The sequence below is a fragment of the Podarcis pityusensis genome (genome assembly GCF_964106645.2).
Source record: "Podarcis pityusensis genome assembly, chromosome: 3".
NCBI classification, from domain to species: domain Eukaryota; kingdom Metazoa; phylum Chordata; class Lepidosauria; order Squamata; family Lacertidae; genus Podarcis; species Podarcis pityusensis.
In genome coordinates this window covers 123,236,276-123,261,427 of record NC_138026.1, presented here as the reverse complement: position 1 = coordinate 123,261,427, position 25,152 = coordinate 123,236,276, and the positions used below count along the sequence as shown (strand labels likewise).

The 25,152-nt window shown below is 50.2% G+C and overlaps 1 protein-coding gene across 3 annotated transcripts; it reads right to left on the bottom strand.

The window, feature by feature from the left end:
* Positions 1-94: 94 nt before the first annotated feature.
* Positions 95-24,521, bottom strand: LOC308474529 (uncharacterized protein). Of its 3 annotated transcripts, XM_081000945.1 has the most exons (7): positions 24,489-24,503; positions 23,384-23,458; positions 4,368-4,860; positions 4,091-4,172; positions 3,550-3,632; positions 2,656-2,782; positions 95-2,098 (listed from the first exon to the last, which is right to left on the bottom strand). In XM_081000945.1, the coding sequence occupies exons 3-7, from the start codon at positions 4,779-4,781 to the stop codon at positions 453-455; spliced, it is 2,352 nt and encodes a 783-aa protein (XP_080857071.1). In that variant the 5' UTR covers positions 4,782-4,860; positions 23,384-23,458; positions 24,489-24,503; the 3' UTR covers positions 95-452. The 3 variants fall into 3 exon arrangements, with proteins under 3 accessions (XP_080857071.1, XP_080857072.1, XP_080857070.1); XM_081000946.1 differs by lacking the exon at positions 23,384-23,458 and having other exon boundaries at positions 24,489-24,521; XM_081000944.1 differs by lacking the exon at positions 24,489-24,503 and having other exon boundaries at positions 23,384-23,482.
* Positions 24,522-25,152: the final 631 nt, after the last annotated feature.

Here is a 25,152-nt window from a genome sequence, read left to right as displayed (position 1 = left end):
GGGGCTCCGTTACAGACAGAGGTTTGCAAACTTGACCAAACTCTGAGGGACTAGGATTTTACACACAAGCAGCTCATCGTCCCATCACATCAAGCATTTGGAAACCAAGCCTTTTAAGGAACGATAGAAGGAGCTGGGTAGGCTTAGACTGGAAAAGAGGAGATTGAGAGGACATATGAGACCCATCTTCAAATACCATGATTCTCCCTGCTATGAGTTCCTTGATGGTAAGTGAGACTTTTCTTCCATTTGAAGCTCTTTCCACATTCCAAGCACTGATATGGTCTCTCCTCACGGTGAATTGTTTGATGGGAAGTAAGATGTCCCTTCTTACTGAAGTTCTTTCCACATTCCAAGCATTGATATGGCTTCTCCCCTGTATGACTTCTTTGATGGGAAGTGAGACTATTCTTGCGATTAAAGCTCTTCCCACATTCTAAGCACTGATATGGTTAATCCCCTGTATGAATACTTTGATGGGATATGAGATGGTCCTTCCGACTGAAACTCTTTCCACACTCCAAGCATTTATAGGGTTCATACCTTGTATGCCTTCTTTGATGGCAAGTCAGACTTCTCTTCCTACTGAAGCTCTTTCCACATTCCAAGCACTGATGTGGTTTCTCCCCTGTATGAATTCTTTGATGGGAAGTGAGATCCTGCTTTTGACTGAAGCTCTTTCCACATTCCAAGCACTGATACGGTTTCTCTCCTGTATGAATTCTTTGATGGGAAGTGAGACCCGGCCTGTGACTGAAGCTCTTTCCACATTCCAAGCACTGATACGGTTTCTCCCCTGTATGAATTATTTGATGGGATGTGAAACTTTTTTTCCAGGTGAACTTCTTTCCACATTCCAAGCACTGATACGGTTTCTCCCCTGTATGAATTCTTTGATGGGAAGTGAAACTATTCTTGCTAGTGAAGTTCTTCCCACATTCTAAGCACTGATGGGGTATCTCCCCAGTGTGAATTGTTTGATGGGAAGTGAGCTGGCAGCCCCTAACGAAGCCCCTTCCACATTCAAAGCATTTATATGGTTTCTCTCCTCTGTGAATTCTTTCATGTGAAGTAAGGGAATCCTTCCGACTAAAATTCTTTCCACATTCCAAGCACTGATATGGTTTCTCCCCTGTATGACTTCTTTGATGGGCTGTGAGCTTAGCTTTCTGCCTGAAGCTCTTTCCACATTCCAAGCACTGATACTGTTTCTCCGCTGTATGAATTCTTTGATGGGAAGTGAAACTATTCTTGCTAGTGAAGTTCTTCCCACATTCTAAGCACTGATGGGGTTTCTCCCCTGTATGAATTCTTTGATGAGCTGTGAGCTGAGTTTTCTGCCTGAAGCTCTTCCCACATTCCAAGCACTGATATGGTTTCTCCCCTGTATGAATGCTCTGATGGGAAGTGACCTGAGCTTTCTGCCTGAAGCTCTTTCCACATTCCAAGCACTGATATGGTTTCTCCCCTGTATGAATCCTCTGATGGCGTATGAGATGGGCCCGTTTCCTGAAGCTCTTTCCGCATTCCAAGCACTGATATGGTTTCTTCCCTGTATGAATGCTCTGATGGGAAGTGAGATGGGACCGATTCCTGAAGCTCTTTCCGCATTCCAAGCACTGATATGGCTTCTCCCCTGTATGAATTATTTGATGGGATATGAGATGGTCCTTCCAACTGAAGCTCTTCCCATACTCCAAGCACTGATATGGTCTCTCCCGACTATGAATTGCTTGATGATAAGTGAGATGTCTCTTCAGTTTGAAGCTCTTTCCACATTCCAAGCACTTGTATGGTTTCTCCCCTGTATGAATTCTTTGATGATCTGTGAGCTTAGCTTTCTGCCTGAAGCTCTTCCCACATTCCAAGCACTGATATGGTCTCTCCCTGCTGTGAGTTCTTTTAGGGAAAGTGAGAAATGTCTTCTGACGAACCGTCTTACCATCTTCCAAGTACTGATAACAATTTTTCCCAATAGGATATATTTTATGGGAAGTAGAATGGGAGCTCTCTCCACACTCCAAATATTTATACAACTTCCCCACTGTGTGAATGTTGTCATGGTTTCCCTTGTTCATAATTTCCAATCCATCTCCACCTGCATCAAAGAGAGAAACACATTAGAGCCTTAGGAAGAAAGAGCCCCAAATTATGGAAGACTGCTAATGAATGTTTGTGATCGATGAAGAACGGAAGGGTGTTAGATCTGAGGTCTTACTACAGGGTTCACTGCCTTTATTGACTCTCATTGACGCACAGATTGATGGGAACCTGAGATTCAAACAGCCTGGCATCTTCCATGATGGATCTTGTTTGGCCTAATCATGGAATCTCCTCCATCTGCAAGGCCAGTTGTCTCTTTGGTCAACCAGAAAGTGACAGAAGCTGCTACTTCTTCTGCTACCACACAGAGAGTTACATTCAATAAGGTCTGGGCTGCTCAGACCAGCCTGGTCATGGTTTAAAAAGGCATATGTGGGGCAAGAATATTCGCAGACAGAACAGTAGATTCAAGGTGAGCTACGGGGAATGAGAATCCCAGGTGCTGTCAAGCGCCATCAAAATATTGCAGGATTCTCACAGGTGGAGGTAGGGGTGTGTGTGTGTGTGTGTGTGTGTGTATTTCAAAACATATAGTCCAGCAGGAATCCTTACTGAGAGAGTCCACAGTCGCACGATTCTCCTCCATGACTTCCTTATGCAGAGCTCTCTGGTCAGGATCCAGCAAAGCCCACTCCTCCTCTGTGAAACACACAGCGACATCTTCAAAGCACAGAGGACCCTAAAAGAAAAAGGAAAAGGTCCTCTTCTGAGACAGCATAAAGATTATCCACTATACATTGCTCAGTTGTTTCTGCCCATTCCTTGTTGTGTTCTTTTAATGGGATTATTTTGCTGCACATTTTAGGTCTGGATGCCTATTTTAGTATTTCAATGATTTATTTTACTGTGCATTCTAATGATGGGTATTAATCTTTGTGTGAATGGGTGGAACTCCGCATGGTGTTCTTCAAATTATTCTGTCTGTGGAATTATTCCTGTCTGCCAGACAGAATGCTCCCTTCTCTACTCCCGCTGTGCGATGCTTGGGGGGCGATGGGACCCTCCCTCTGCCCTACAGCCAACTTCAAGGGGCTCATGGGGACACAGAGAAGAGGAGGAGGAGGAGGAGGAGGAGGAGGAGGAGGAGGAGGAGGGGGATCCCCGTTGTGCAGCTCATGGGGCTGCTTAGGTGAATTCCGGCCACTGTTTTTTATGGCTTCTCAACTGCTTAGAAGCCTGATTAGATTTTGGCATCTAACGATCAATATAGAAATATAACTGCAGCTACTGATAAGTCATATAAATAGTGACATTCCGAAGCCCAGCTAAGGAGAGATGGCTGTTCATTCCTGTCAGCACATAGAGTTTCTCGAATGGCATTGTCCATCTTTGTTCAGGACAGAGGCTTTGACAGAAGCCAAGAGGAGGAGAAATTATTTCCAGCCCAGAGGCTCCCTGGCTGCCCCACTCCTCTGACTCTTTCCCCACAAAGCTCTTTCCCCATACCAGATCTGTTTCCACAGCTGCTGCTTCTCCTCCGTTCTCATGAAAAGATGGATGAGGAGGTCTGGGGGGCATCCTTCGGTCACCTGCGAGAGACAAAAGTCAAAGGGAAGCCATCAGCTCCTGCGTCTCTCACTTCTTCAGATACACTGAAACAGAAGTCTCTTTCAGAAGCCTGTTTCAGTGTATCTGAAGAAGTGTGTATGCACATGAAAGCTCATACCAATAACAAACTTAGTTGGTCTCTAAGGGCTACTGGAAGGAATTTTTTTTCTTTTTCCAACCACGGCAGACCAACACGGCTACCTACCTGTAACTAGAGGTTCGGCACTTGGAGATAAGTGCCATAGATGTGCCATGGAAAAGGTCTTGGTGATGAGTGCATTTTGACATTGTACCCATTTCAAATTTTTGTTCTGTCAAAATATATCTCCCCCCCCCTTTGGGCTCTTGGCCCCAAGTGCCTCCCCCCCTAAAGATGAACAGAACCCAAAGATTAGTTTCAAGATCCACAGAATGAGAAGAAAGACGAGTTCCTCCTTACCCAGTGGCCTCCCTCTGGCGTCCAACGGAGTCTTTTCTGCCTCACAGGAATCCAGGCCCATTTCTGCAAAGAGACCCTTTTCCTGAAAGAGTAACAAGGATTTAAAACAGAGAATGGGGAGAAGGATTAGAAAAGGAATGATCAGAGCAAACACTTTAGGGGAGCAGATCTCATCCCTTGCTTCTCCAAAGAGGGCAAGCCATTAGGAGAGCATCTTGGAAGGCTCCCTGTCTTGCTTGGAGCCCCTTGGGAGTTTCCAGAGGAAAGTCTCTCTCACCTGCTTCCTCTCCTCCGCCTGACTCAGGAGGAAACCTTCAGCCAGGGCTACTGCCTGGGAACTGGTCTCTGCTCCACATTCCCTCACCCAGCTCTCCATCTCCAGCGGAAGGACAGCCAGGAACTGCTCCAAGATCACCAGGTCCAGCATCTGAGCTTTCGTATGACTTTCTGGCTTCAGCCACTGACAGTTGAGGTGGTGGAGTCGGCCGCAAGCCTCTCGGGGTCCTTTGGCCTCCTGAGAGCCGGACTGCGTCAACTGCTGGCTCTGCACCTCTGAGCAGAGGGGGTCCTCCTCACCTGGGATCTTCTGCTCTGAGTTTTCCCATAATCTCCCACTGCTCCCAGTTTGGAGGGCAGGGCCTCCTCCTGCTTCAGGGCCAGCTGAGTCTTGCTCATCCATCTGGGCTCTCATGAAGCCTCCAAGAGATCGGAAGGAATCCTTTCGTTTTCTGCCAAGTTCTGATGGTCCGATTTAGAGGTGCTAGCAAAGCCTACAAAGCAAACATATTGGTCTGTTATCAGACTGATACATGGTCAGGAGAAGAGAAATGTTTCCTGAGCAAGCGTGGCTGAGTCTTGCTAGGAGCCAGGGCTGGACTGCACCACAGCCCCGACTCTGAACTTTCATTAACAGGAAAAAAGGAAGAAGAGAGAGAAGGAAGCGTCTAGCCCTGGTCTAAGGAAAGTGACCATGCAAAATTGCCTCACTGACAATTTCATGACCCAGAAGGTGGAAGAAACAAGAAGGGGATCATCTGTCTTGGACCTAGTCCTCAACAACAGATGGGAACTGATCAACCAAGTGGAAGTACTGGGAAACTTGGGAGGAAGTGATCATGTCCTCCCCTGAGACAGAGGAAAACGCAAGCTGAGTGTAGTCAGGAATTCACTTTATTTATTTTTTTTAATAATATTTATTACTTTTAAAGATTACAGAAAAGAAAAAGAAAAAAAAGAAAGACAAGAGAGAAAAGACAAAAAAAGAAAGGAACAATACAATATATAAACAATACAAAACACAACCTAAACACATTAAACGAAACACATTAAACTAAGCTAAACAAAACCCTAACCCACCCTAACCCTAAACAAAATAAGACAAAAACCATTAAAAAACATACATCACAGCTTTTCCATACTCTATCTTTCATTCCCTTGTTTCCTCGACTTCCTCTCACCTCCCTTTTTGTATTCCACTTCTATTAATTGTTTCAGCAAATCCTTTCCATCTTTCTCTATTTTCTGCTTTAATATAAATATCTTAACATATTTTTCATCCTTATTTTCCATTAAAACTAAAATACTTATATATGCTTAACTCCTTATAACATTTCTGCTAAGACCATAAAATTTCTTTCCACCAATTTTCTATCACTCATTAATTTTACAGTATTTCTATATATAAACTTTAAATTCTCCAATCTTCTTCCACCATCTCCTCTCCCTGGTTTCGGAATCTGCCAGTCCTTTCCGTCAATTCCATATAGTCCATCAACCTGGAGATCTTATGTCCGAGGCTCTTAACTCTTTTCCAGGTCCCTTCTGCTGATCTTCTTCATATTCTTTAATGCCAAAGAGCAGATCTCGGGAAGAATCATAGAATTGGAAGAGACCACAAGGGCCATCGAGTCCAACCCCCTGCCAAGCAGGAAACACCATCAGAGCACTCCTGACATATGTTTGTCAAGCCTCTGCTTAAAGACCTCCAAAGAAGGAGACTCCACCACACTCCTTGGCAGCAAATTCCACTGTCGAACAGCTCTTACTGTCAGGAAGTTCTTCCTAATGTTTAGGTGGAATCTTCTTTCTTGTAGTTTGGATCCATTGCTCCATGTCCGCTTCTCTGGAGCAGCAGAAAACAACCGTTCTCCCTCCCCTATGTGACATCCTTTTATATATTTGAACATGGCTATCATATCACCCCTTAACCTCCTCTTCTCCAGGCTAAACATGCCCAGCTCTCTTAGCCGTTCCTCATAAGGCATCGTTTCCAGGCCTTTGACCATTTTGGTTGCCCTCCTCTGGACACGTTCCAGTTTGTCAGTGTCCTTCTTGAACTGTGGTGCCCAGAACTGGACACAGTACTCCAGGTGAGGTCTGACCAGAGCAGAATACAGTGGCACTATTACTTCCCTTGATCTAGATGCTATACTCCTATTGATGCAGCCCAGAATTGCATTGGCTTTTTTAGCTGCCGCGTCACACTGTTGGCTCATGTCAAGTTTGTGGTCAACCAAGACTCCTAGATCCTTTTCACATGTACTGCTCTCAAGCCAGGTGTCCCCCATCTTGTATTTGTGCCTCTCATTTTTTTTGTGCCTCTCATTGCATTGCATTTTTGTGCAATACTTTACATTTCTCCCTGTTAAAATTCATCTTGTTTGTTTTGGCCCAGATCTCTAATCTGTCAAGGTCGTTTTGAAGTGTGATCCTGTCCTCTGGGGTGTTAGCCACCCCTCCCAATTTGGTGTCATCTGCAAATTTGATCAGGATGCCCTTGAGTCAATCATCCAAGTCGTTGATAAAGATGTTGAATAAGACCGGGCCCAAGACAGAACCCTGTGGCACCCCACTAGTCACTCTTCTCCAGGATGAAGAGGAACCATTGATGAGCACCCTTTGGGTTCGGTCAGTCAGCCAGTTACAAATCCACTGAGTGGTAGTGTCAGGGAACTGCCATCGGAAGGAAGGGAAGTGAAAGGGCTCACACAGGTTGGGAGAGACTCAGCAGCTGAAGAGGGAACCAGTAGGGGGAGAGGAGCTGAGCTGAGGGAAAGGGAGCTGGAGGGATGGCTCAGAGACACTTCCAGCGAAAACAGTGGGGAGGTTTCAGGACCTCCTGTAGGGACACCCACTCCTCGCCGGAAACTGTCACGCAGAGAGTCCAGAAGACGTGTTTCCGTTAAGGAGCTTTTATGTTGGAAGCGATTCCGAAAGCAACCACTGTCGGAATCTGCCAGCGACTGACGGAGCCATGTTTAAGGGGCTCCGTTACAGACAGAGGTTTGCAAACTTGACCAAACTCTGAGGGACTAGGATTTTACACACAAGCAGCTCATCGTCCCATCACAGCATTCCGACAGTCTTCGTGAGCAGCTTGTGCAGGAGAAGGCATCATGAGCAACCCAGCCGGAACCGGAGAAGCAGGAGCTGGAGCGGGTCCAAGCCTGGAAGAAAGGTACCGGGTGTTGGAGGTCCAGCTAGCGCTGCAGACGGCGAGGCTTGAGGAGAGGAGGGCTCAGGATGCAGACAAAAAGGGGAAAGACACCCAGCTCGTCAGAAAGGTACCAGGATTGGTGCAGAAGTTTGGGGGGGAGCCCAAAGACTATCATGGCTTTCGGACAGAGATGCAATATGCCCTCAATCTGCAGTTTGATGAATTCCCTGACGAGGAATCACGAGTGGCTTTCGTGATTGGGCATCTTGAAAAGGGGGCGAGAGACTGGGTTAGACCCCTGATGGCAGCGAATAGTGACGTCCTAAAGGACACGATGAAGTTCTTTCGCGCCATGGATCTGATGTTTTCCAGCGATATTGAACAGGGAGTGGTCCGCAGACAGTTAATGGCTTGCAAACAGGGGAGCCGATCTGTCCGTGAGTACTGGACTGAGTTCACCATGTTGATCCATAAATTGGGGTGGGATCTATCGGCGGAACCCATTCAAATGCTCTTTGAAGAAGGGCTTTCTTCGGCTGTGAAAGACGAACTTTCCCGGGCGCCCAGGGCGGAGTCTATGGACCAGCTGACCAAATCAGCGCTGACCATAGGAGCGCGCCAGGAGGCGAGAGCATTGGAGAGGCGGGAAGGGAAGGGGGAACGTTGGAAGGAGTTCCGCATTCCAGACATTCCAGAGCCAACTTTCCCGCCGGCAGAGCCGATGGAAATCGGAACAGCGCGCGCGCGCGCAGTTTCAAAGCCCAGTGAGGGGGGAAAGAAGGAGGGAAAAGGCGCCCGGAAATGCTATCTCTGCCAACAGCCAGGTCACTTTGCCAGAGTCTGCCCCCAGAGGAAGGAATGGCAAGGGATGGTAGGAGCTGTGGAGGGAAGAGAGGAAGAAATACCGAAGCAAGTAAAAGCCAACGCCTGGCTGCCACCGTCGGGGCACAGCAGCCAGGCCAAAGAGCAGTGAAAGTGCCCACGCCAGAACCTCCTAAACCCGCCCTAGTGATAGAAGTGGCGCTAGAGCTGCCAAACGGACACCCTCTAAAGATAAAGGCGCTGTTGGACTCAGGCAGCTCCTGCAATTTCATGAGCAAAGAGTTTGCAGCTGAACACCAGATACAGACGATCCCTTTAAGCAACCCCCTGCAGGTGACCACGATCGATGGCAGGGAGCTGTTGGGAGGAGAAGTCAGCTTGCAGACCGTCCCAATGATAATGAAGGTGGCAAGGCACACCGAACTGATAGCGTTTAATGTGGCCACCTTGGGAGGAGCTCCCATTATATTGGGGATGAGCTGGCTAGCGTTACATGATCCGCTGGTGGGCTGGCATCAGAGAGTGGTTTCTTTTGGTTCAGCACATTGCTTAGAACACTGCAAAGAGGGAAAGGGTTTGGCAGGGGCCCAAGCCACCCTAGCAGGGACTGAAGTAACGGAGAACGTGAAGGTACCACGACAATACGCAGATCTCCGCGACGTCTTCAGCGAAAGGGAAGCTGACCAACTACCCCCGCATAGACCCTTTGACTGTCAAATCAATTTACTCCCTGGGGCACAGCTCCCTGTAGGCAAGCTGTACGCCATGTCAGACAGAGAGATGCAGGAGCTAAGAGAGTTCATTGACAAGAACCTGAAGAGAGGGTTCATCAGAGAGTCCAGGGCGGTGGGGGGCAGCCCAGTGTTTTTTGTGGATAAAAAAAACACGAACAAGCCGAGGCTTGTGTGTGACTTCAGGGCCTTAAATGCAGTGTCAGAACCAGTGGCTTTCCCTATGCCCAGGATTGACGACATTTTGACAAGGGTCAGGAAGGGAAAGATTTTTACTAAACTGGACCTAAGGGGGGCGTACAACCTGATACGAATAAGGAAGGGGGATGAATGGAAAACCACCATGTTCACCCCTTTGGGGGCATTTGAATATTTAGTTATGCCCTTCGGCCTACAAGGAGGCTCCGCGTGCTTTCAATCGTTTATGAACCATGTCCTGGGGCCTTTGCTTTACAAGAATTGTGTGGCCTTCTTAGACGACGTGTTGGTGTATTCTGAGAATGAGGAGCAGCATGTGAGAGACGTCAGAGAAGTGTTGAGCAGGCTGCAAGCCAACCAGCTGTGGGTGAAACTGGAGAAGTGTCAGTTTCATACCAAGGAGGTGGAATTCCTGGGGTATCGCCTGTCAGACAAGGGATTGGCCATGGATCCCGGCAAGGTCCAGGCGGTGCTGGAATGGAAAACACCCAAAACAAGGAAGGATGTGCAGAGGTTCCTAGGATTTGGGAACTTCTATCGTAAGTTCATCCGAAACTTTGCCCACCTGACGGCGCCCATTACGGACTGTCTCAGCAGTAAGAAGAAGTTCGTTTGGACTGAGGAGGCGGAGCGAGCATTTGAGGAACTAAAAAGGGCCTTCGCCTCGGAACAACAACTCCTGCATGTGGATTTACAAAAACCGATGAGAGTGGAAACTGACGCATCAGATAGAGCTATTGGGGCGGTGCTTCTGCAGCCAGGGAAGGAGGAGTCAGAGTGGAGACCGTGTGCCTTTTTTTCGCGAAAGCTGAACAAATCTGAGAGGAACTACACGGTGTATGACCGAGAACTACTAGCCATTCATGAGGCGTTCCGGAGATGGAGGCACCTGCTAATTGGCGCACAACATAAGGTGCAAGTGTGCACTGACCACAAGAACCTAGAGTATTGGAGGACGGCACGAGTGCTCAACCAACGGCAAGTGAGATGGGCCCAGGAGTTCTCCAAATTTAACTTTGAGATTTGTTACGTGCCAGGCCCAGAGAACATTAGGGCGGACGCTCTCTCACGCAAACCTGAATATTTGGAGGGGGAGGGAGCACCCGAAGAGAGACATGTCATTCCAGAGGACCGCTGGGTGTGTGGGGCGGCATTGGTGGGACAAAGAGAACTGGTAGAGGAAACAGAGAATGATGAATACGCCCAGAATAAGCTCAGAGGTCTTAGGGGTGAGGGAGAGGAACCAGGGGGTTTCGAGGAAAGAAATGGAGCTTTGTATTACAAAGGGGCACTGTATATCCCTGAAGGAGACTTAAGGGGGAGGGTACTCAAGCAGTTGCACGACAGCCCCACGGCGGGGCATTTTGGACAACACAAAACCATGTGGTTGGTCACCAGGGAATTTTGGTGGCCTAAGGTGAGGGAAGATGTACGGGAGTATGTAAGAGGGTGTGAGCAATGCCAGCGAGCCAAAGGGGAGAGGCGGGCACCGGCGGGGCTATTAGAACCCTTACCAACCCCAGAACGACCTTGGGAGGCAGTGTCGATAGATTTTATGACTGATCTGCCGAAGTCCAAGGGGAAAACAGCCATCATGGTGGTGGTAGACCTACTAACAAAGATGTGCCACTTTGTAGCCTGCTCGCATGCAGTCACGGCGGAAGAGACAGCGAAGTTATTTGTAGAACACATTTTTAGGTTGCACGGGGTGCCATTGAGGGTGGTCTCAGACCGAGGAAAACAATTTACTTCCAGGTTCTGGAGGAAGCTCATGAGCTTACTGCAGGTGGAGGTCAACTTTTCGACTGCCCGGCACCCTGAAACCAACGGGCAGGCGGAAAGAGCAAACGGGGTCCTCCAGCAATACCTGAGGTGTTATGTCAATGACAGAGAGAATGACTGGGTAGAAAAGTTGGCGCTGGCGGAATTTGCCTACAACAATGCCGAGAATGTGTCCACAGGGATGAGCCCCTTCTTGGCTAATTATGGGTGTCATCCCAGGGCTTTCCCAGGGGGAGAAGGGGAGAGATGGGGTGTCCCGGCAGCCGAGCATTTTGTAGAAGAAATGGAAGCAATCCATCGTCAGCTCCAACTCAACTTAGAAAGGGCGAAGGAAGAATACAAGAGGCAGGCAGACAAGAACCGAAGGGAAGGTGAAACCATAAGGGTGGGAGATAGGGTGTGGCTGTCAACCCAAGGGTTGCCGTTCAAAGGAGGTTGTAAGAAATTAAGACCCAGGAGATTGGGTCCCTTTGAGGTCATTCAACAGGTCAACCCAGTGGCTTTCAGGCTCCGGTTACCCAACCACATGAAACTGCACCCAGTATTTCACAGGTCGTTACTGTCACCGTATGAGGGGGGACGAGAAGGGATGGCCACTCGGGGACCGGTCATAGAAGAAAGGGAATGCAGCAGCCATGTGGCAGAAATCCTCGACGCCAGATGGAAGGGGGATCAGGTGGAGTATTTGGTAGCGTGGGAAGGAGAACCGGAGTCAGAAAACACTTGGGTAATGGCAGAAGATATCAATGACGAGGTATTGATAGAAACGTTCCATCAAAGGTTCCCAAGGAAACCTCAGCCTGTGGAGAGGTTCCGGAGGGAATACTTTGGGACCACCGATGAGGAGGAGGAGTTGGAAGGATTCTCGGAATCGGAAGGGGAAGGGGAGATGGACTCTGAGGAGGAGGAGTACTTCGAGACCAGGAACCGCAACAGGTGGAGAGAAGTGTTCGGGACATCGGAAGATGAAGGAAGTTCATTCCGGGGTTTTGCCTCCTCACCGCCCGTAGAGGAGGGGGCGAGAGGGGATGAAGGGGGCCCTGGAGGGGAGGTGGATGTCAGGGAACTGCCATCGGAAGGAAGGGAAGTGAAAGGGCTCACACAGGTTGGGAGAGACTCAGCAGCTGAAGAGGGAACCAGTAGGGGGAGAGGAGCTGAGCTGAGGGAAAGGGAGCTGGAGGGATGGCTCAGAGACACTTCCAGCGAAAACAGTGGGGAGGTTTCAGGACCTCCTGTAGGGACACCCACTCCTCGCCGGAAACTGTCACGCAGAGAGTCCAGAAGACGTGTTTCCGTTAAGGAGCTTTTATGTTGGAAGCGATTCCGAAAGCAACCACTGTCGGAATCTGCCAGCGACTGACGGAGCCATGTTTAAGGGGCTCCGTTACAGACAGAGGTTTGCAAACTTGACCAAACTCTGAGGGACTAGGATTTTACACACAAGCAGCTCATCGTCCCATCACAGGTAGCATAGTCAAGACCGCATTTTACCAGCTTCTTTACAAGAATATCTTTTTTTTTTTTTGAATAATTTTTATTAAGGTTTCAATCAAAAATTGAACAGAAAAAAAACACACAAAAAAGATACACAAATACACAATGCAAATCCCAGAAAAAAAATATGAAAAAAAACACGAAAAGCAAGAATCAACAGTAAAAAAAGAAACATAACAATTAAAAACAATATCTCTTTTCCATTTCCGTATTTGAATTTACTCATTTTCTGGACTTCCTCATACCTCCCTCTTTTGTATTCCAATCCAAATTGTTTGTCCAGCAATTTCTTTTCCACTTTTTTAATCCCAATCTTTAATCTTAATATAATATATAACACTTAGACTTCTTTAATCCTAATCTTTAATCTTAATGTAATATAACATTAAATTTTTACCTCTTAAGTACCAAATTTCCATTTCCTTAAACATCTTTAATCCTAATCTTTAATCTTAGTCTATCGATAACTTTAACATGTACAGCTGGAAACCACTTATTTTCGATCCAACATCACTCTAACACTCCTTAATTTTGCAATGTTTCTGAAGATGGATGTCAGGGAACTGCCATCGGAAGGAAGGGAAGTGAAAGGGCTCACACAGGTTGGGAGAGACTCAGCAGCTGAAGAGGGAACCAGTAGGGGGAGAGGAGCTGAGCTGAGGGAAAGGGAGCTGGAGGGATGGCTCAGAGACACTTCCAGCGAAAACAGTGGGGAGGTTTCAGGACCTCCTGTAGGGACACCCACTCCTCGCCGGAAACTGTCACGCAGAGAGTCCAGAAGACGTGTTTCCGTTAAGGAGCTTTTATGTTGGAAGCGATTCCGAAAGCAACCACTGTCGGAATCTGCCAGCGACTGACGGAGCCATGTTTAAGGGGCTCCGTTACAGACAGAGGTTTGCAAACTTGACCAAACTCTGAGGGACTAGGATTTTACACACAAGCAGCTCATCGTCCCATCACAGCATTCCGACAGTCTTCGTGAGCAGCTTGTGCAGGAGAAGGCATCATGAGCAACCCAGCCGGAACCGGAGAAGCAGGAGCTGGAGCGGGTCCAAGCCTGGAAGAAAGGTACCGGGTGTTGGAGGTCCAGCTAGCGCTGCAGACGGCGAGGCTTGAGGAGAGGAGGGCTCAGGATGCAGACAAAAAGGGGAAAGACACCCAGCTCGTCAGAAAGGTACCAGGATTGGTGCAGAAGTTTGGGGGGGAGCCCAAAGACTATCATGGCTTTCGGACAGAGATGCAATATGCCCTCAATCTGCAGTTTGATGAATTCCCTGACGAGGAATCACGAGTGGCTTTCGTGATTGGGCATCTTGAAAAGGGGGCGAGAGACTGGGTTAGACCCCTGATGGCAGCGAATAGTGACGTCCTAAAGGACACGATGAAGTTCTTTCGCGCCATGGATCTGATGTTTTCCAGCGATATTGAACAGGGAGTGGTCCGCAGACAGTTAATGGCTTGCAAACAGGGGAGCCGATCTGTCCGTGAGTACTGGACTGAGTTCACCATGTTGATCCATAAATTGGGGTGGGATCTATCGGCGGAACCCATTCAAATGCTCTTTGAAGAAGGGCTTTCTTCGGCTGTGAAAGACGAACTTTCCCGGGCGCCCAGGGCGGAGTCTATGGACCAGCTGACCAAATCAGCGCTGACCATAGGAGCGCGCCAGGAGGCGAGAGCATTGGAGAGGCGGGAAGGGAAGGGGGAACGTTGGAAGGAGTTCCGCATTCCAGACATTCCAGAGCCAACTTTCCCGCCGGCAGAGCCGATGGAAATCGGAACAGCGCGCGCGCGCGCAGTTTCAAAGCCCAGTGAGGGGGGAAAGAAGGAGGGAAAAGGCGCCCGGAAATGCTATCTCTGCCAACAGCCAGGTCACTTTGCCAGAGTCTGCCCCCAGAGGAAGGAATGGCAAGGGATGGTAGGAGCTGTGGAGGGAAGAGAGGAAGAAATACCGAAGCAAGTAAAAGCCAACGCCTGGCTGCCACCGTCGGGGCACAGCAGCCAGGCCAAAGAGCAGTGAAAGTGCCCACGCCAGAACCTCCTAAACCCGCCCTAGTGATAGAAGTGGCGCTAGAGCTGCCAAACGGACACCCTCTAAAGATAAAGGCGCTGTTGGACTCAGGCAGCTCCTGCAATTTCATGAGCAAAGAGTTTGCAGCTGAACACCAGATACAGACGATCCCTTTAAGCAACCCCCTGCAGGTGACCACGATCGATGGCAGGGAGCTGTTGGGAGGAGAAGTCAGCTTGCAGACCGTCCCAATGATAATGAAGGTGGCAAGGCACACCGAACTGATAGCGTTTAATGTGGCCACCTTGGGAGGAGCTCCCATTATATTGGGGATGAGCTGGCTAGCGTTACATGATCCGCTGGTGGGCTGGCATCAGAGAGTGGTTTCTTTTGGTTCAGCACATTGCTTAGAACACTGCAAAGAGGGAAAGGGTTTGGCAGGGGCCCAAGCCACCCTAGCAGGGACTGAAGTAACGGAGAACGTGAAGGTACCACGACAATACGCAGATCTCCGCGACGTCTTCAGCGAAAGGGAAGCTGACCAACTACCCCCGCATAGACCCTTTGACTGTCAAATCAATTTACTCCCTGGGGCACAGCTCCCTGTAGGCAAGCTGTACGCCATGTCAGACAGAGAGATGCAGGAGCTAAGAGAGTTCATTGACAAGAACCTGAAGAGAGGGTTCATCAGAGAGTCCAGGGCGGTGGGGGGCAGCCCAGTGTTTTTTGTGGATAAAAAAAACACGAACAAGCCGAGGCTTGTGTGTGACTTCAGGGCCTTAAATGCAGTGTCAGAACCAGTGGCTTTCCCTATGCCCAGGATTGACGACATTTTGACAAGGGTCAGGAAGGGAAAGATTTTTACTAAACTGGACCTAAGGGGGGCGTACAACCTGATACGAATAAGGAAGGGGGATGAATGGAAAACCACCATGTTCACCCCTTTGGGGGCATTTGAATATTTAGTTATGCCCTTCGGCCTACAAGGAGGCTCCGCGTGCTTTCAATCGTTTATGAACCATGTCCTGGGGCCTTTGCTTTACAAGAATTGTGTGGCCTTCTTAGACGACGTGTTGGTGTATTCTGAGAATGAGGAGCAGCATGTGAGAGACGTCAGAGAAGTGTTGAGCAGGCTGCAAGCCAACCAGCTGTGGGTGAAACTGGAGAAGTGTCAGTTTCATACCAAGGAGGTGGAATTCCTGGGGTATCGCCTGTCAGACAAGGGATTGGCCATGGATCCCGGCAAGGTCCAGGCGGTGCTGGAATGGAAAACACCCAAAACAAGGAAGGATGTGCAGAGGTTCCTAGGATTTGGGAACTTCTATCGTAAGTTCATCCGAAACTTTGCCCACCTGACGGCGCCCATTACGGACTGTCTCAGCAGTAAGAAGAAGTTCGTTTGGACTGAGGAGGCGGAGCGAGCATTTGAGGAACTAAAAAGGGCCTTCGCCTCGGAACAACAACTCCTGCATGTGGATTTACAAAAACCGATGAGAGTGGAAACTGACGCATCAGACAGAGCTATTGGGGCGGTGCTTCTGCAGCCAGGGAAGGAGGAGTCAGAGTGGAGACCGTGTGCCTTTTTTTCGCGAAAGCTGAACAAATCCGAGAGGAACTACACGGTGTATGACCGAGAACTACTAGCCATTCATGAGGCGTTCCGGAGATGGAGGCACCTGCTAATTGGCGCACAACATAAGGTGCAAGTGTGCACTGACCACAAGAACCTAGAGTATTGGAGGACGGCACGAGTGCTCAACCAAAGGCAAGTGAGATGGGCCCAGGAGTTCTCCAAATTTAACTTTGAGATTTGTTACGTGCCAGGCCCAGAGAACATTAGGGCGGACGTTCTCTCACGCAAACCTGAATATTTGGAGGGGGAGGGAGCACCCGAAGAGAGACATGTCATTCCAGAGGACCGCTGGGTGTGTGGGGCGGCATTGGTGGGACAAAGAGAACTGGTAGAGGAAACAGAGAATGATGAATACGCCCAGAATAAGCTCAGAGGTCTTAGGGGTGAGGAACCAGGGGGTTTCGAGGAAAGAAATGGAGCTTTGTATTACAAAGGGGCACTGTATATCCCTGAAGGAGACTTAAGGGGGAGGGTACTCAAGCAGTTGCACGACAGCCCCACGGCGGGGCATTTTGGACAACACAAAACCATGTGGTTGGTCACCAGGGAATTTTGGTGGCCTAAGGTGAGGGAAGATGTACGGGAGTATGTAAGAGGGTGTGAGCAATGCCAGCGAGCCAAAGGGGAGAGGCGGGCACCGGCGGGGCTATTAGAACCCTTACCAACCCCAGAACGACCTTGGGAGGCAGTGTCGATAGATTTTATGACTGATCTGCCGAAGTCCAAGGGGAAAACAGCCATCATGGTGGTGGTAGACCTACTAACAAAGATGTGCCACTTTGTAGCCTGCTCGCATGCAGTCACGGCGGAAGAGACAGCGAAGTTATTTGTAGAACACATTTTTAGGTTGCACGGGGTGCCATTGAGGGTGGTCTCAGACCGAGGAAAACAATTTACTTCCAGGTTCTGGAGGAAGCTCATGAGCTTACTGCAGGTGGAGGTCAACTTTTCGACTGCCCGGCACCCTGAAACCAACGGGCAGGCGGAAAGAGCAAACGGGGTCCTCCAGCAATACCTGAGGTGTTATGTCAATGACAGAGAGAATGACTGGGTAGAAAAGTTGGCGCTGGCGGAATTTGCCTACAACAATGCCGAGAATGTGTCCACAGGGATGAGCCCCTTCTTGGCTAATTATGGGTGTCATCCCAGGGCTTTCCCAGGGGGAGAAGGGGAGAGATGGGGTGTCCCGGCAGCCGAGCATTTTGTAGAAGAAATGGAAGCAATCCATCGTCAGCTCCAACTCAACTTAGAAAGGGCGAAGGAAGAATACAAGAGGCAGGCAGACAAGAACCGAAGGGAAGGTGAAACCATAAGGGTGGGAGATAGGGTGTGGCTGTCAACCCAAGGGTTGCCGTTCAAAGGAGGTTGTAAGAAATTAAGACCCAGGAGATTGGGTCCCTTTGAGGTCATTCAACAGGTCAACCCAGTGGCTTTCAGGCTCCGGTTACCCAACCACATGAAACTGCACCCAGTATTTCACAGGTCGTTACTGTCACCGTATGAGGGGGGACGAGAAGGGATGGCCACTCGGGGACCGGTCATAGAAGAAAGGGAATGCAGCAGCCATGTGGCAGAAATCCTCGACGCCAGATGGAAGGGGGATCAGGTGGAGTATTTGGTAGCGTGGGAAGGAGAACCGGAGTCAGAAAACACTTGGGTAATGGCAGAAGATATCAATGACGAGGTATTGATAGAAACGTTCCATCAAAGGTTCCCAAGGAAACCTCAGCCTGTGGAGAGGTTCCGGAGGGAATACTTTGGGACCACCGATGAGGAGGAGGAGTTGGAAGGATTCTCGGAATCGGAAGGGGAAGGGGAGATGGACTCTGAGGAGGAGGAGTACTTCGAGACCAGGAACCGCAACAGGTGGAGAGAAGTGTTCGGGACATCGGAAGATGAAGGAAGTTCATTCCGGGGTTTTGCCTCCTCACCGCCCGTAGAGGAGGGGGCGAGAGGGGATGAAGGGGGCCCTGGAGGGGAGGTGGATGTCAGGGAACTGCCATCGGAAGGAAGGGAAGTGAAAGGGCTCACACAGGTTGGGAGAGACTCAGCAGCTGAAGAGGGAACCAGTAGGGGGAGAGGAGCTGAGCTGAGGGAAAGGGAGCTGGAGGGATGGCTCAGAGACACTTCCAGCGAAAACAGTGGGGAGGTTTCAGGACCTCCTGTAGGGACACCCACTCCTCGCCGGAAACTGTCACGCAGAGAGTCCAGAAGACGTGTTTCCGTTAAGGAGCTTTTATGTTGGAAGCGATTCCGAAAGCAACCACTGTCGGAATCTGCCAGCGACTGACGGAGCCATGTTTAAGGGGCTCCGTTACAGACAGAGGTTTGCAAACTTGACCAAACTCTGAGGGACTAGGATTTTACACACAAGCAGCTCATCGTCCCATCACAGCAGTCTTTGAATTTCTTCCAGTCTGCTTCTTTACAAGAATATCATGGGGCACCTTGTCAAATGCCTTGCTGAAATCAAGGTAGACTACATCCACTGCGTTCCCTTCATCTACCAGGCTTGTAATTCTGTCAAAAAACGAGATCAGGTTAGTCTGACATGACTTATTTTTCAGAAATCCATGCTGACTATTGGTATCACAGCATTCCTTTCTAGGTGCTCACAGACTGTTTGCTTAATGATCTGCTCCAGAATCTTCCCTGGTATTGATGTCAGACTGACTGGGCGGTAATTATTTGGGTCCTCTCTTTTCCCCTTTTTGAAAATAGGGACAACATTTGCCCTCCTCCAGTCTGCCGGGACTTCGCCTGTTCTCCAGGAATTCTCAAAGATGACTGCCAGTGGTTCTGAGATCACATCTGCCAGTTCTTTTAATACTCTTGGATGCAGTTCATCTGGCCCTGGAGACTTGAATACATCTAAACTAGCCAAGTATTCTCCTCTCCCTGGTTTCGGAATCTGCCAGTCCTTTCCGTCAATTCCATATAGTCCATCAACCTGGAGATCTTATGTCCGAGGCTCTTAACTCTTTTCCAGGTCCCTTCTGCTGATCTTCTTCATATTCTTTAATGCCAAAGAGCAGATCTCGGGAAGAATCATAGAATTGGAAGAGACCACAAAGGCCATCGAGTTCTTTTAATACTCTTGGATGCAGTTCATCTGGCCCTGGAGACTTGAGTACATCTAAACTAGCCAAGTATTCTTGTACTATCTCCTTAGTTATTCTGGGCTGTGTTTCCTCTGCTGAATCATTTGCTCCAAATTCTTCAGGTCGGGCATTGTTTTCTTTATTGGAGAAGACTGAGGCAAAGAAGGCATTGAGGAGTTCAGCTCTTTCTGTGTCCCCTGTTTGCATTTCACCATCTTCTCCTCTGAGTGACCCCACTGTTTCTTTGTTCTTCCTTTTGCTACGAACATACCCATAAAAGCCTTTTTTGTTGCTTTTAACCTCTCTAGCAAGCCTGAGTTCACTCTGTGCTTTAGCTTTTCTGACTTTGTGTCTACACGTGCTGGCTATTTGTTTGAATTCCTCTTTGGTGGTTTCCCCCCTTTTCCATTTTTTGTACACATCCTTTTTTAATCTTAACTCAGTTAAAAGTTCTTTAGATAGCCACCCTGGCTTCTTTAGGCACCTTCCATGTTTCCGTCTCATTGGTATTGCCTGACGTTGTGCTTTTACTATCTCCCTCTTAACAAACTCCCAGCCATCATGAACTCCCTTTCCTTTTAGTATTACAGTGGTGCCTCGCAAGACGAAAAACCCGCTAGACGAAAGGGTTTTCCGTTTTTCGATGCGCCTCGCAAGACGAATTTCCCTATGGGCTTGCTTCGCAAGACGAAAACGTCTTGCAAGTCTTGCGATTTTTTCTGCTTCCCCCCCCTTTTTCTAAGCCGCTAAGCCACTAATAGCCTTTTAGCCGCTAAGCCTTTAATAGCCGCTAAGCCGCTAAGCTGCTAATAGCACTAATCCGCTAAGCCGCTAATAGGGTTGCTTCGCAAGACGAAAAAACCGCTAGACGAAGAGACTCGCGGAACGGATTATTTTCGTCTTGCGAGGCACCACTGTACTGTCCATGGGATCTCACCCAGCACTTCCCTAAGTTTTATGAAGTTGGCTTTCTTAAAGTCAAGAAATTGAGTCCTAGCATGCTTGGCTGCTCCTTTCCGCTGTATAGTAAACTTCAGAAGAGCATGATCACTCGCGCCTAATGATCCTTCCACTTCTACCCCACTAACCAGGTCATCAACATTGGTTAGGACCAGATCTAAAATGGCTGTTCCTCTTGTTGCTTCTCCCACTTTCTGGACAATGAAGTTGTCTGCAAGGCCAGTGAGGAATCTGTTTGACCTTATGCTCTTGGCTGAGTTTGACATCCAACAAATATCCGGGTAATTGAAGTCCCCCATTACTACTATCTCCCTTCCTTTTGCATGCTTGGCCATCTGTTCCAGGAAGGCATCATCTATGTCCTCCGTTTGGCTTGGGGATCTATAGTAAACTCCCACAGTGAGGTCACTGTTATTCTTCTCTCCCTTAATTTTGACCCAAATGCTCTCACTTTGGCTTTGAGGTTCTAAATCTTGGATCTCTTCACAGGTATACACATCCCTGACATATAACGCCACTCCTCCTCCTTTCTTGTCTGGTCTGTTTCTCTGAAATAGATTGTATCCCTCCATTATTACATTCCAATCGTGGGACTTATCCCACCAGGTTTCAGTGATGCCTATTATGTCATATTTAGTTTGCTGTACCAAGAGCTCAAGCTCATCTTGTTTATTTCCCATGCTTTGCGCATTAGTGTACAGACATTGAAGTCCATTAATCATTCCCCCGTGTCTCTTATTTAAGGATTTTTTCCTCCCACCACTAGGTCTGTGTGCTGTTTGCTCCATTTGGTCTATGACATTTGGATGATCATCTTCATCAATTGATCGACTCCTACCTTCAGGAGCACTGTCTCCCTCCCCCACATTAGTCAGTTTAAAGCCCTCCTGATGAGGTTTCTGAGATTTTTGGCAAAAACATTTCTCCCAACCGTTGTGAGGTGCAGCCCATCGCTTGCCAGAAGTCCATCTTCAAGAAACTGCAGTCCGTGATCTAAGAATCCAAACCGTTCCTGTTTACACCATTTGCGAAGCCAGCTGTTCACTTCCACTATTTTCCCCTCTCTCCCTGGGCCACGTCGTTCAACTGGGAGGACAGATGAGATGACAATTTGTGCATTTAATTGCTTCAATTTCCTGCCCAGAGCCTCATAGTCTCTTTTGATCTTCTGCAGGCTATTGCTTGCAGTGTCATTGGTTCCCACATGAACCAAGAGGAAGGGGTATTTGTCAGTGGGTTTTATGATTCCTTGCAGTCGTTCAGTTACATCTTGGATCTGAGCCCCGGGGAGACAGCACACTTCCCGAGACATCTTGTCAGGCCCACAGATCACTGCTTCTGTTCCCCTCAGTAGGGAATCCCCTATCACCACTACACGCCTCCTCTTAGGTTTGGTTGGGGTTCTTCCGTGAGCTGTCCGTTCCAAGGTCGCCTGCACATTCCCTGAGGACTGACTTTGCTGCTAATCTTCATATACCTGATCGACTGTAATGAGGGAGAGATCCTCAAATGGAGTCTGCTCTTCGTCTTCCATGCTAGGGGAGAGGACTTCGAAGCGATTGTGTATTTCTAAACAATCAGAGCGAACCCTGGGCCTCCTACTTCTTTGAGTCACGTTTCTCCATATATCTGGCTCCTGTGTTGGTGAACTAGCCTCCTTCTCAGGGGAGTCCCCTGTCTCCTCCTTGGTGGAGATGGTGTGCTCTGTTGCTTCCAAGAAGAGCTCCAGCTCTCTAATTCTTTGGAGCGTAGCTACACGTTCCTCCAGTTGCTGGACTTTGTCTTCTAAGAGGGCAATCAACATACAATTGCTGCAGGTAAAGCTGCCTGCAACCTTTGGCAAGATGGCAAACATTGCGCAGGAACCGCAGGCGACTGTAGCTGTTCCCTCACCCTCCATCTTGAGAACTTGTTGTTGGGGGTGGCTACAGTGGTCCTCCATCTTATGAAGATAGCCAATCGTGCATTGCATTAGCGGGCTCGGAAATAATGAAATCCGCATCAAAACATATTGCTATCCGTCATGCGAATGTTAGAGATTGTGTACAGAATGGGGTAATCAAACTGGAGAATTGTCAATCACAGGATAATATTGCTGATATGTTTACCAAGCCTTTGCCAGCAACATGCCATAATGAATTGATGACAAAACTGGGTTTATGTATATAATGTATGTATGTATCGTTTCTGTTGGGGTTTTTCGCATTTAAGAAACAGAAGGGGTGTCACATCCAAAATGGCCGCTGTTTCTTTAATGCGAATAAAGCTGGGTCAGCATGACTCAGCGGTCTGCAGCAGGTTATAAATATAGAGAGTGAGAATTGTTAGTTTGGTGCTGAGGCTGGAGGTTGGGTTGGTTGGTTGGTTGGTTAGTGCTGGTGTGTACAGTTATTCAGTCGTGTTTTGCACAAGGACTTTTAAGAATAAAACTCTGCAAGGATATTCTCGTGGACTCTTTTATGCAGACAAGGCTCCGAGGACCAGGCTGAGGAGACAAAGGGAGGTCAGAAGCCTTTTTGCTTTCGCTTTTTACAAACACTGACAGTTCTGAGCCCCTTGGGAGTTTCCAGGGGAAACACTTTAGGGGAGCAGATCTCATTCCTTGCTTCCCAAAAGGCGGTGAGCCGTTAGGAGAGCAGTTTGGGAGATTCTCCCTCATGTTCTGAGCCCCTTGGGAGTTTCCAGGGGAAAGTCTCTCTCACCTGCTGCTCTGCCTGCTTTCTCTCCTCCGCCTGACTCAGGAGGAAACCTTCAGTCAGGGCCACAGCCTGGGAAGGGGTCACTGGCCCACAGTTGGGGTCTTAAGCTGTGGACCCTCTTCCTCTCCCACCCCCCACTTCAGGGCCCATTTCTTATTTTCCAGCACCTGGAATCCCCAACGTCCTCAAGGGGTCCTTTCTCTTTTTTCTGAGGGCCGGATGCTTGTCTGGTCACCCCCCCCCCCAAGGGCTAACTGGGCCACTCCAAAGTACGTCTTCAGGTAGCCTTTCTGTGTTTTAATTTGTTGGAAGCTGCCCAGAATGCCTGGAAAATGTGGTCAGGCGGGGGGGGGGCATATAAATCTATGATAATGATGATGATTAGGTGGGGCAAAAGAACGCTGCTAAAAAGCAAGTAAGACTCACCTTCTGTCTGTGACAGCAAGCTTTTTAAAATCTGTTTTAAGTATAGTTTTAATGTTGTAATCTGCCCTGGGAACTCTGGGGAAAGAGAAGGTTAATACTAATAATAATAATAATAACCGCAATGGTGATGTTCCATTGCATAATCCCCAGAGCCATAGATGCTTGGGGGTCCCCCTGCCCCACAGCCCCCTCCCCGCCTGGGCCAAGGGGGGGCAGAGGCCTCCAGCTGAGCAGCCCCCGCCCCACGGCAGGACCCCCTGCATCCCGGGCTCCCCCTGCCCCACAGCCCCCTCCCCGCCTGGGCCAAGGGGGGGCAGAGGCCTCCAGCTGAGCAGCCCCCGCCCCACGGCAGGACCCCCTGCATCCCGGGCTCCCCCTGCCCCACAGCCCCCTCCCCGCCTGGGCCAAGGGGGGGCAGAGGCCTCCAGCTGAGCAGCCCCCGCCCCACGGCAGGACCCCCTGCATCCCGGGCTCCCCCTGCCCCACAGCCCCCTCCCCGCCTGGGCCAAGGGGGGGCAGAGGCCTCCAGCTGAGCAGCCCCCGCCCCACGGCAGGACCCCCTGCATCCCGGGCTCCCCCTGCCCCACAGCCCCCTCCCCGCCTGGGCCAAGGGGGGGCAGAGGCCTCCAGCTGAGCAGCCCCCGCCCCACGGCAGGACCCCCTGCATCCCGGGCTCCCCCTGCCCCACAGCCCCCTCCCCGCCTGGGCCAAGGGGGGGCAGAGGCCTCCAGCTGAGCAGCCCCCGCCCCACGGCAGGACCCCCTGCATCCCGGGCTCCCCCTGCCCCACAGCCCCCTCCCCGCCTGGGCCAAGGGGGGGCAGAGGCCTCCAGCTGAGCAGCCCCCGCCCCACGGCAGGACCCCCTGCATCCCGGGCTCCCCCTGCCCCACAGCCCCCTCCCCGCCTGGGCCAAGGGGGGGCAGAGGCCTCCAGCTGAGCAGCCCCCGCCCCACGGCAGGACCCCCTGCATCCCGGGCTCCCCCTGCCCCCCAGTTCTCACTTGCTGCGCTTCTTTTCCGGCCCCCGCTTTCCGCCCGGCCCCCCAGGGCTTCTCTGCCCCCCTCCTTCCCCCCTGCAGCCCCCCAGGAAAGAGGGGGAGACTCACCGGAGGAGACAAGAGGGGCCCTCCGGAAGACCCGCCCCCTCCCTTCCTGTCCTCTCTAGGAGGGCGGCGCAGCTGCTCTTAACCCTTGGCCCGCCGGGCGCGCCCAGCTGGTCTCCTTCGGGGGGAGCCTGGGGGCCGGAGGAGGAGAAAGGGGAGCCCCCTGCCCCCCCCCGGGATGGGCAGGGAAAAGGCAGGGCTCAAGTCAGGCAGGGCCAGAGCTGTCAAGGGAGCAGCAGCCTCCCCTGTCCGGGGACAGTCTAGGGGAGATCTAACAATCTGGGATCGCAGCGGGAAGCGGCGCTGGAATAAGGGAACTTCCCCCCCCAAAAGGGAAGGTTGGCAGCTATGGATCCTGCGCCCACAGTGCCACCCAGGCACCCCCAAGCAGGAGGAGAGCGCCTTGTGCCCTCTAAGGTAGACTGGCTCTGGCCCTGGAGGCTCCATGCAAGAAGAGCCCTGGGGCAGGTGCCTCGCGCCAAAGGGACCCATCCAGCCCAGGATCCTGCGCCCACAGTGCCACCCAGGCGCCCCAAGCAGGAGGAGAGCGCCTTGTGCCCTCTAAGGTAGACTGGCTCTGGCCCTGGAGGCTCCATGCAGGAAGAGCTCTGAGGAAGGTGCATCGCGCCAAAGGGACCCATCCGGCCCAGGATCCTGCCATAGCTGT